The sequence below is a fragment of the Paramormyrops kingsleyae genome, chromosome 11 (assembly GCF_048594095.1).
Source record: "Paramormyrops kingsleyae isolate MSU_618 chromosome 11, PKINGS_0.4, whole genome shotgun sequence".
NCBI classification, from domain to species: domain Eukaryota; kingdom Metazoa; phylum Chordata; class Actinopteri; order Osteoglossiformes; family Mormyridae; genus Paramormyrops; species Paramormyrops kingsleyae.
In genome coordinates this window covers 10,610,225-10,622,380 of record NC_132807.1, presented here as the reverse complement: position 1 = coordinate 10,622,380, position 12,156 = coordinate 10,610,225, and the positions used below count along the sequence as shown (strand labels likewise).

The 12,156-nt window shown below is 41.5% G+C and overlaps 1 protein-coding gene across 6 annotated transcripts in view; it reads left to right on the top strand.

Moving 5' to 3' along the window:
* Positions 1-1,815: 1,815 nt before the first annotated feature.
* LOC111841468 (AP-3 complex subunit beta-2-like) overlaps positions 1,816-12,156 on the top strand; it is a 35,944-nt gene continuing 25,603 nt past the window's right edge. For 3 of the 6 annotated variants that reach the window (XM_023807232.2, XM_023807224.2, XM_023807215.2), the window contains exon 1: positions 6,113-6,336. In XM_023807232.2, coding sequence (XP_023663000.2) covers positions 6,113-6,336 — 224 coding nt within the window. Of the gene's footprint in view, positions 2,033-6,112; positions 6,337-11,881; positions 12,149-12,156 lie in introns of those variants that run through there. The other 3 variants (XM_023807242.2, XM_023807245.2, XM_023807250.2) reach the window with 3 other exon arrangements.

Genomic DNA, 12,156 nt, shown 5'->3' with positions numbered 1-12,156 from the left:
ACTTTCTCATTGTCACTGATCACTTTTCTTTAGCAAACTAACTTATTCTTGTCAATGACACCAGTTTAAACACTGCAAGGCTCTACATTACAGTATGTAAAGTTCACTGGTAAGAGAAAGCACTCGCATGCACATGTAACTTCATATCTCAGTGCAATAGCAAACAAGTCACACAGCGCTGTGTAACACAAAAACAGCAAAACGGCAATGCAAGAACAAAAGGACAACAAAATCATGTACTATGGGAACCAAAAACACAACAATGCTCTGTCACTGCAATTTATGCAATATATTTTTTAATCATTTTAACAGCTTTAACTGTTTTGCATATGGTGGCATATGATCACATAAATATACACATAAATATTCTAAGACAGCAGTACACAAGAATTAGGTGAAGTTGATGACACTGGCAATAACCAAAAACCAGCCAGATAGAGGGCAGAAGCAACTTTCTAATGTCAGAGATGGGCGTCAACATATCCAGCAGTCCCTCATGAATTGGAGGATGACCTCAAGTGACCTTCAAAAGGAATGGAAAACATTAAGTGGTGTGAAGTGCACTGCTACGATAGTTAGGACTCCTAGAAGCCCTTAAAGACCCATAAAGCAAGGAAGAACCCCTTCATCAAAGAGAAGCAGGGAAGAGCCAGGCTGGAGTTTGCAAAAAAATGTATATTTTACACAGACACATTCCCATAAGCTGAGAAATAAGTGAAACTAAAATGCTGCTGTGGTCTCTCTTTTCTCCAGGGCTGTATAGTTTTGTATGTAAAATTATTACCATGGGAAACTACATTCTGTCGACCAAAAATCTATTTTTACCAACAAGACAGAAGCAACTGAAAACTGACAAATGACAATTGTACAAAACTATTTGCGCATATGTACAAAAACATTTGGAGATTTGTGTGAAACAATGAGAAATGACATTCTGCTGTGCAGAAGTGACATTATGGTGTGGGGATTACAGTTCTTGTTTTGCAAAATTTAATTGTCATTTGAGAAATACTCCGAAGGAATCGAGAAACACTGTAAGAGCCACGTAATCAGTCATGCCACGGAGCAAGTCTGCCATCTGTTGGATAAAAAAATATTGCTGTGTTCAAACAGCGTGGGCCCCTTAGTTTGGAATTTAAAAAACAGACTCGAATTATTAAGGAATTTATCACCATAAACGATATGAAACGTTTAATGAAAGTCGACCACTATTTGGTTTGGTTGCTTTATATTTGAAAAATGTTTATTTATCTTCATTGAGAAAACACTTTTGCGTTGATATATTAAGAAAACATCAGGTTTCCTTATAGAGATATATTAAAAAGAAATAATGCACTTATACTGACGTGCTGTCATTTTTGCAATCATTTCCTATTATGTGGTGAACATTTCAGCATTTTATTTTAAATGACATTGCGGATGCTTTCCCCCCTTTTTCCAATACCATGTAAGCAAATTATTTTTTTGCTGAGACACTGATGTGTCTTTTTCCAAGACGAATCTTTTACAAAGATTAGATATGACATTCCGTGCAGGCGTGTGAAATGCCTGGATCACGACTGACTCATGTATCAGAAAAAAAATGTATCAAGTCATTAACTCTACAAGGAAGTAATTGGAAAAAAGACCGATACTAGTTTTCAGTTGGTATTTCAAATACATGCAATGCACTAGAGCTTCTGTTGAAACATTGTAAACTGTTTTTGTGGAAACACTGTTGAAACGCAGACTACTGCCCAAGCCGACAACAATGATTATGACGGGTGGAGGGGAGGGTTAAATATCACGTGATTGAAGCATCAGTAAAGGAGCTGTGCTTCTGTACAGCATTTAAACGAAAAGCTGCTCGTGTTCCTTTAAGAAGCGCCGGATCGCCGCGCTGAATCTCCATCATTGTGCTCCATAAGAAAGCCGTGGTCATGTCTTCCAGCTCCGCGTTCAACGATGATAAGGGAGGCTCTTCCAGCATCGGGGAGCCCGAATACGGGCACGATCCTGCTAGCGGCGGCATTTTCTCCTCTGATTACAAGAGGTAAGTACGGAGTCGCGGCGGGTATTTATAGCGGGCTCCGTTTTATTCTATCACATGAAAAATCATGGCCAGCTGATGGGGGGAGGTGCGGGGGGGCGATTTCCTGCCAGTGAAGGCGTGGAGGAAGTGCTGGCGGAGGGCTTATGTTGTGGACATCAGTGTCGTTTGCAAAATAAAAACTGAAACAAAGACCTGCGTTGGTAAGGAATGGTAGTCATTAAACAGCGATTTCAAAGCATGTCCCTTCGTTCTAAATAGATTGGCGACTTGCTTCGCGCAGAAGCGTAGCCACCATGCTGAATACTGGGCTAAACAACATCAAACAACGCACTATGTGGTTTATTCTGTAAACCTTTTGTACTTTAAAATGAGTAAACTATGTGTGTTGCCACTGATTCATGTTGCCTAATAGGCCACATCCCACATTATGAATCCGAAAAGCTGTGGTAATTTCCCAACCAAAATCACAGCAAAAAACTGCCGTCGGCCTCATGAAACAGGCTTAAATATGCGACATATTGCTCTGGTAAAAGCGAACGGTAATAAGATACTTGCATTGAGCCTTATAGGCTGAAGGGCGGCCCTCGCTGGCGGCCCGGTGCGTTTTCAGGACCGCCGGCTGGACAGCGCAGCGCTGCTGCAGACTCCGCGGGCACAGACCGCGTCCCGGCGAGCGCCACTGACAGCCACAAACGCTCATATTCATATCCCCTGCACCTTGAGAAAAGGAGATAATCATGTCAACTGAAATGAAAAATGTGCCAAGCTACTTAAATGTTATATGCATAGATACAGATCTGTTAAACCCAAGGTCAAACTAAGCAAATCGTGGATTTAGCCTCGTTTGATGTACACTGCGTTTTAAATAATCTAGTTTCACCGACCTTCTCGTGAGAACGGGAGCACGTACGCGGTAGTTACGGATATGTAACGATCGCCAGAAAACCGCAGTTTCCATTCCTAGGAGGAGCACCCGTCTGGTTGCTATCAAAATCAGTGCCTGTAAATCATCTCTTTGTATAACTTGATATACCAAGAGGTCATTTGTAAAAATTAAATGCGTTTTGTACTTTGAAAGTCATTGTACTTTGCAAAAATATTTGAGAAGTTAATGTAATGATAGATTTTGGTTTATTTTTTTACCAAATATTCTTATCTATCTATTTATCTATGTCTGTTTGTTTATAAAATGATAAAACACTATTCATGGTTCGATGATACTTTGCAACCCTGAACTGTATAAGAGCTTGGAAAATGGATGGATCGTTGATGTAAATAAGACTTTTCAGATAAAAAATCTAAAATTTCTTACTGTAAAACGAGTCAGGTGGAGTTTTGTTTTATTCTTCTTCATTACAGAAATAATTCGTTTTTTTACATTTGAACCTTATCTGCATGCTTGGTGCTGCGGCCGGCCTGCCAATTTCTGTGGCGCAGCTATTTTTAGAAGCTGCTGTATGTGTGTGTGAAGAGGCAAAGAGCTCCCTGCACTGGAGATGAATGGGAACCCAGTCCACACTGGAAAGGCCTGTTTAATACCTCTGTATTTGCATCACTTCATCTGAATACACCTCGCTTTTTGAGAGCATTTGAAGTTCAGTGACTGATATACAGATGTCTGTATTGTAGCTTTTGCCTCTGTCAGTACACAAATCCCATGATAAAATCTTTAGTGTGCCACAAAAGAGGACCGTCTGATTGGTATCGAGTCCTCCTCCTGAGGTCACATCTCATTCTGAGAACAGTTGTGAGCAGCAACCACCGTGTGCCATGAAACGTGTGATGGAACAGATTGCAGGCCTCCGGACAGGCCCCCGGCAGTGAGAATGACCTATGTACAGTCCCTCTCTTAAGTCCGTGGCTGTGAATATTTTGGATAAAACCCTATAAACCAGTTCTGCATAAATATGACAGTAAGTCATGAATTCTACATTAGAATGAGGCCAGAATCTTTATATGCATGATTTAAGCCATATTTTTAAAACTAGTATATAGTTGCTAGACAGGAGCTTAATTGTTATCATAAATCACAAAGCTTATAATTAATTATATTTATATAATATTTATAATATATATACTAACCAGTAAATATTAAAAAAATATTGTTTAAGCATTTAAATACTGGATGGGACATAAGCTTATTCAGTAGCCTGTATGAATGATATGTGATATTAATTTCATATCATTTCTTTTATAGTTATTGACACAGGATATAAATGCACTGCATATCGGAACCAGGGTGGGGCAGTGTTGTACACCTTGTTTGCTTGCTTTATGTGCACCTGGCCACAAGCAGCTGCTACAAGTCATTTGAGGAGTATTCCATGGCTGAGATAATGTAGCACAGAATCAGATTTCAAAAAGCAGCCAGTTGGTGAGTGATCATGCTCCAGGCTACAGCCGAGAGGCTAACCAAATGGACAATAGGTATATATTTTTAGTGATGTATATCACGCATTTGTAATACAAAATAAGGCAGAAGTCTTTGAGAAATATTAGTTTAAAGAACTTACAATAACAACTTTCTTGTTCTTTATTTAGTCCGTGTGCTTTTAATGACCTATTCAAGTTTCAATGACAAAATCATGAAGAATGCAAGCTGTATTATAGTAGGGTTGGGCAATTAATTAATCAAATTTTAATTTTAATTACGATTTTGGCTTCCAGCGATTATCAAACCAAAATAACTGATAAAATTGCTATTGTGCGGCATTTTGTTTTGCAGTGATGCTCCCCTTTTGTCTTGTGTTATAAATCCAGTGCCCCCTTTCCAGCCCCTTTTATTTTAGTTCAGTACATGCCATAATATTTCCAGTCATTGAGTAATCGTGTTAAATAATTGTGATCTCAATATTGACCACAATAATCGTGATTACGATTTTTGGCATAATTGAGCAGCCCTATATTGTAAAGCCTTGTTGATCTGTAATGTTAGCTGAAACAAAATTTACACTGTTGCTTCAATGCTTTTAAAGTGACAGAGTTAAAGTGACATGTTAAAATAGCAGTTTTGTAAATCTAATACATTTTACGATACTTGTCCCTTTTTAATAACTAAAATCACATAATAATGACCATAAAGTGATTTCTTTAGCACTGTCTCCTTGTGATATGAAAGAAATTTAATCATCACCTCAAACCTCCTTGGAAATACAAAATGTATCACTCAGATAACCTCGTAATTTCATAGACATTTCATAGTGTTGTAATAAAATGAAGCACCAACCTGTTAGCAGATTCTCTATTCAGCTGCCTCCTCCCTGCTTGTGCTCCTACAAATGCACTTTGCTAGTGATGATTCATTTTTCTTCTGTGCCTGTGTCTGTTTCACTGTCAGCCCTGTGAGGCAAAGGTGAATCTGTACTACTGCTTTTGTAACTGAGGGATGTATAGGTGGATTGTTGTTTGTGCTGTGTGGTAGCAGATATCTGCTCTGTCCATCTGCAAAAGGCTGCCCGGTCCCACATCCCAGTGTGAGATTCTGAGCCGAGCTGGTAGGGGCTGGGGTTTTTTGATAATTCCAAGAGGCCGAATGAAAAACTGTAGAAAACAGATGATGGCTTTGTTTTGTTGGTATATATCTTTGTTTGAGGCTGTTTGGTGCAAACAGTGCAATATTATCTGTGACTTTGAGTCTTTTGAATGGAATCTGGTCACTGTCACATTCACTGCCTCTGTCACAGTCTGTGGAGGAGCCCTCACTCCAGCAAAAGTCGACGATAGCTGAGTCATGTCAGGAAGCTGCAGAAGCTCCAGGAGAAGGGGCTGGGGGGGGGGGGGCAGGGGTGACAGGACAGAGAACGAGAGAGAGAGAGAGAGAGAGAGAGGGAAAGAGGCACATGAGAGAGGCAGAGGGGTGGGTTTGTAAACGTGGCGGGTGTGGGCAGTGGGGGACTGAGCAGTGCTGAACAAAGGGAAGCAGAGGGAGGGAAGCAGTCGGTTCTGAAGGATAGTCGCCGGGAGAGGAGGCGTGACGAGAAGGGCGGCAACAAGCACCGACATCCCTGAAAGTAGCTTTGTCCATCAGAGGGCGCTAGTGCCACAGGCCCAGTGGGGTGGGCTGGGGGGGGGGCTGTAAATATGACGCCCATGCAGAGGTTGCTGCAGCTGCCGGTGAACGCGGTCGGCATGGTGAAGGCGACGCAGGGCGAGGAGGAGGCCAGGAGCCCGGTGCTGACAGCCGACGGCCTCCAGCAGGCGTGCTATAGCACCGTGCGGCCCAAGGAGGCCAGGGAGCAGGAAGAGCAGGAAGAGCAGTGCTCGCCGGAGGAGAGAAGCTCCAGCGCCCAGGCACAGCCTCTGCGGTAGGGCGACACGGGGGGGATTCCGCCAGCCGACCCCACAGGCGTCATTCTTGAGACTGTCCACAAGCCTCAGGAGCTGACATGGGGCTCTTCACAAGACATTACTGTTCTCTGTGGCCAAAACTCTAAGGGAAGCCTTTGACATTGTAGGGTTAAAGTTTTGCTCCTGACAACTTTAATTAATTAGAGTCTGTAATGGTGGTGAGGTGCTGATGAGGCTTCTCAGCAGTAATGCAGTGCAGGGCGACTTCCGTCCTGCCCAGCGGCCCTCAGCCCTGTTAAGATAATGCAGTGCAGGGCAAATACCGTCCTGCCCAGTGGCCCACAGCCCTGTAAGAAAATGCAGTGCAAGGCGACTTCCGTCCTGCCCAGTGGCCCACAGCCCTGTTAAGATAATGCAGCGCACGGCAACTTCCGTCCTGCCCAGCGGCCCTCAGCCCTGTTAAGATAATGCAGTGCAGTGTGACTTCCGTCCTGCCCAGCGGCCCTCAGCCCTGCTAAGATAATGCAGTACAGGGCAAATACCGTCCTGCCCAGTGGCCCTCAGCCCTGTTAAGATAATGCAGTGCAGGGCAACTTTCGTTCTGCCCAGCGCTCCTCAGCCCTGTTAAGATAATGCAGTGCAGAGCATGTGTTTCATTATAGGACTTGAAAAACAACTTTTTTTGTATTTTTCACAGTGTGAAAGTGACACTGCTTTCTTTTATTTTATATAAATCCATGCTTTTCCACTGCCCAAGCCACAGGCTGAACTCACAGTATAATCCAGTACCTGTTGAATTGTATAATACCACAGTATACCACATGGCACACATCATTTTTTTTGCTTTTTACCAGAAAGCAGCATTAAAATTAGTGCTGTCAAACTATTAAAATTTTTAATCAGATTAATCACAGGGTTGCTGTGGATTAATTTCGATTAATCACGATTAAATATTCTTTTTTAATCTATATTAATCGCATTTCATTTTGCATGAGCAAACAGACTCAAGAAAAAAGGGAATATATATGCACTTAACATGTTTATTGAACATCTTGAACACGAGTCGGATGCATTCCATCTGCCACAGAAGTGCAATACCATCAAAAAGCAATGTTTTTTGCTTAGCTGGACAACTTGTCGGATTTAAGGTACCTCAGTTTAAATGGTCTTTATCTTCATTCATTTTAGCCCGAACTACTGTAAATCTGACAAATAATCCAACTAATCATGAAATCCAACTCTAGCCCGGTTAATTGCCATTGTTAGCAATATCAGTTGATAACACATTACGTGTGGTGCTTTACGCATAAAACTCCGTAGCAACACGTCCACAGATAAATTGGACGGTATAGTGTGTGCGACCGATTTAATGAGCCACAAATGAGAAGTAGTGCTTAAACAGTATAAAACTACAACTTTCCCTTCTGTTGATAAAAGGCGCAGCCATCTTGGATTCTGAACTTGGAATCCTCTGTGCTGCTCCGAGATATTTCGCGGATCTCTGAGAAACGGGAGCGCGCATGTCGTCACTTCCGGCTTCAAAACTCGGAATCCGGCTCGGATTATGAGTTCCTAGGGCAAATGGAACTCACCAAAACTGCCCAAAATGGGTTGACAGAGACATTTCGGGGATTTTGAGTCATTCTGCACTGCAGATGGGCTAATTGCATTAAAAATTTTAATCAGATTAATCATGATGATGGATTAATCTGCGTTAACCCGTTAATTTTGACAACCCTGATTAAAATATAAAGTTGCCCCTGATAGGGATTTATTTACGTTTATAGATTAAGGTGTGGGTGAAATTTTTAAGGTGGCGTGAACATTTCAGGTTGTACCTTCAAGGGCCCTCATTTATAGAAAGGATGAAGCAGTTATGGATAAATTTTACTAGTAAATTGATAGCAGTTCCGTACAATAATAGATGTGTTTTTACTAGCATCAGTCATTGCATTGTAATTCAGCAGAAAGGATTACTCTGTGATTTATATATTCTGCCTGTGATTTAAAGAATATGTCTTAATATTGAGACAAGCAGACCTAAAGTACATATTAAGAGCCTGAATATTTGAAGTCAGTTCTTGTTCCTCAGAGTATGAGAGGACTTCGGTGGGCGTAGCTCTTTTGCAGGCTGTAGGTGTTTGATGCCACAAAACTTTAATACAGAGCACAGAGGAGAGACTATGTCGGCCTACTGGGCAGCTACTATTTGCCGTAGACATGAAATTCAGCCTCTGTGATAAACAGACACGCAGACAGCCCGATGGGGGGGGGGGTCCAGTGTCATACCAGTAGGTTGCTTGTTGTTTTTTTATGAGACATCTTGTTCTTTTCCATTGGTCTTATTACGTTTTCTTTCACAGTCTCACTGTCCTCCTTATTTCGAAGAGAAATATATGTGCAGTATATCAGTATATTACATTTTAAGGTGGATTTGGGTTTAGTATAATACAACATGTCACTTTCAGTTTGCCTTTTAATGTCTTGTGGCTATGGCAGTATACCTGTGCCGTGTTTCCCCTAGGTTTACAGCCTTGGGGGGGGACAGAAGGACACAGACAGGATTCATGGTGTTCATGTGTTTCTTTTAATGACAGCAATAAAAAAAAAACGCAGATATTTTTGTCTGCTTTTCAGGTGGTTGACGTGACATATTAACCGATGCGTGCTCTCAGGACAATGTATAGACCTGTTATATAGGAAAGGTAACCTTAAATGACTTCTGTTGTGATCTGGCACTATATAGAAAATAAAATAAAATAAAATTAACTTGACCTTCAAGGGGGGGTGGGGCGCCCCCCAAATATAGTGGTAGGAGAAACACTGCTTTGTCTTCACACGTAATGACAGCACTGACTGTAGCCTGTTTATGCTCTCTGTTACATGTGGTCTGGTCTGCTGCAGTAACTGATTATATATGTATATTTGACTTTGCTGATTCTGTGTAGTTTAACATGCTTATCGTGGCCAGCTGATATGCACTCACCCTCATAAGGAAGAGCAGCATTTCAGAATTGCTTCCCAATTCATTTTTTTAAATTTACTTTATTTTGTCCCCACTTTGGGGGAAAGCAGCAAAAACACTCGACTCTGCATCTGAAAGTTCTCCAAATGAGTCAACAGCCACACAGGTGTCATGCGACCAGTGCAGTGTGTTTTCACAGCAAAACTTTTCAGTTGTTTTTTTTTGCACTTTCTTTCTCTTCATTTCACTTTAGAAAGTCACTTTTTTGTAATTTTATTCCAAAGGTCCGTAAGCCACAGCAAAGAAGTTATTATAATTTAGCTGCTGCTACAGACTTAAAATGCCGTTTTTCCTGTTAATGGTTTAATACGCCTGACAGCCCTCTGTGATCCATGGCTGGGGTGTCTTCTGCATTTTTTTTTTATATCAGTTGTAGAAGAGGCAATAGATGCAAGGGTCTTACATGCCACTGCATTGACAGATAGTGGGAAAATCTTGCAAAATGGCCAGAGCGCTCAGGTTTATACAGAAAATTGTTTTTTTCTGTATGTTTCCATTTTTAAACTAACATCCTGAAAATAACATCACTCTGAAATGACTGGGGAGAAAAAAAAAAACTCTTTGATTTCTCTTTATTAATTTCTGTTGCCTTGGAAACCTATTGCAAACCGGAGCTTTTAAAAGGTGTTTTCCTCCAGGTAGACTCTGGAATTTCAGCACCCAGGAGGATTTTAAAATTATATTTTTAATGACGTCCATATCAGCAGACGAAAAATACTGGAGCAAAGAAACATGGTGAAGTTTTAGGTATTGCAGTGTTTTTCAGTTTTGTTTTTTTTTTTTGCTATTTTCAGGTTGTTTTTCAAACCTACTTCTCATTACTGGAGGTTGTAAATACACTGGAAACAAAAACAATCAGCGAATTTCTATACAGGAAAGAAAAATGTCTACATTTACATTACTTACATTATTGAATTGCAACTAAAACATCTCACAGTGGATGACTCAAGAAATTTACTCTTTTTTGTCGTCTTTAAAGATATAAAGGTGTTTTTTCTAAACAGCTATAGAAGCTGTTTCATCCATCCATCCATTTTCCATACCCGCTAATCCTGTGCAGGGTCGTGGGGGTCTGGAGCCTATCCCAGAAACTATGGCTGCAGGGCTGGGAACAACCCAGAACAGGGCGGCAACCGAGGAAGCAGTTTTACTAAGGACAAAATGTTAATTCTTCTATCAGAAATGATTTGTGTAATTTGTATTAAAGATGTCTTGCAGTATTGTAGCCATTAATTGCAAAAACTTCAAAGATTCCTACTACTCTGCAGTAACAACTGCTAAAAAACCTTACAGAATATTATTTGTAATATTGTATTATGAATGTAACACCACAACCTTCACCAGGTGGATGTAACTCCATATACAAGAATAAAGCTGTTGAATTATAAATTGTCTAGTCAACCACATTCTTTGAAAGCATTCTTGACTGTGGCTTTCTAACTTCACGTTTTAATAATCCGAGTTAGGCTGAGCAGGTGATTTGTGGAAGCATCCTTGCCCGGTAATCTTACTGGGTCTGGCGTGAGCCTACTGGCACAAAAAATACCTGCGCAGAGCAGATCGACGTCGGCAAGAAGGTATTGCATCTGTTAACAGATTGTTGGTTCTGGTTTACTATTTGCGTTTTTTGAGTTTTATATCTGTAATTTTTATCATGTACGTGGGTAATATATAAATAAATGATTAATTTGGTGAGAATAATATGGGATATGCTGTATTTAAGTATGGCTCCGGTCAGCTGGGACCTCGACCGTCATGTGGTACGTCATCAATTTCCTTTTTAAAAATAATTTAGCTTAGGTCCCGTCAAAACAGGCTAGTTTTTCAACAGACCTATATGGCACAGACTTGATTAAGGTATCCGAAGTAGCGCAGGTGTTATGCCGTAGGCATCCCTACGCCATAGAATGCATGCCTGTCTCTAAATGACCGATTGGTCGCTGATCTGAAACGAGTTGAGCTACTTTGTCGAGTTAGGCTACCGTAGTGCTAATCGATAGCCCTAACCTTAATCCCAAAACACCCCTAAAACCCTAACCCAAAAAAACCCTAATCCCCAAAAAAACCCTAAAAGCTCAACTGGTCAGAACACCGGCATGCATTCTACGGCAGGGATGCCTTTTTCGGCATAACACCGGGAAGGGGTGTGCGGATCGATGCGGAAATATCGATTCTTTTGATGTATATGTTTTCATTTTCAGAATCGAATCGATTCAGACTTTAAAATATGGATTATGACCTAGTAATCTAAATGTTTATTATTTATTATTATTATAGGCGGCAGGGCTGACCATGGGGGGCATACACTAGGGGAATCGAGCAGCCAACACCCCCAACACGCACACGCGCGCGCTCGGCAAGTTTTTTTTTTTTTTTAATCATATACCAACCTGGGATGCCTACCTGGGAATCGGCCATCCCTGGCTCGGCTGTGATTCCTGAGTGAGAACCTGCCATCCCTGGCTCAGCCACGCTTTCGGACGGCCTTTTACCGTGCCGCGCTTTCACGCGCCGTCCGGTGTCACGTGACTCGCGAGAAGGTCTCGCGCCGCTGATGCTTTGCTAATGGCTACTGGCTAATAGCCGTTAGTGCACACACGATAGCATAGCACGGCTAGTGAATAGTGCTTGCTGGGATGGAGCAGGTGCTGGTGCTGCAGGGAGACAAAATAACGCGCAGAAATCTGCCGTTTATTACTCACAGCTAAATGGAGGAGCCCGCTAATGGCTTCACTCTTAGCCACCGAATCTGAATCAGTGCCCATTACCATAGTAACTTAGTGCTTCTTCAAGGGCTACATTAGGTACGGTC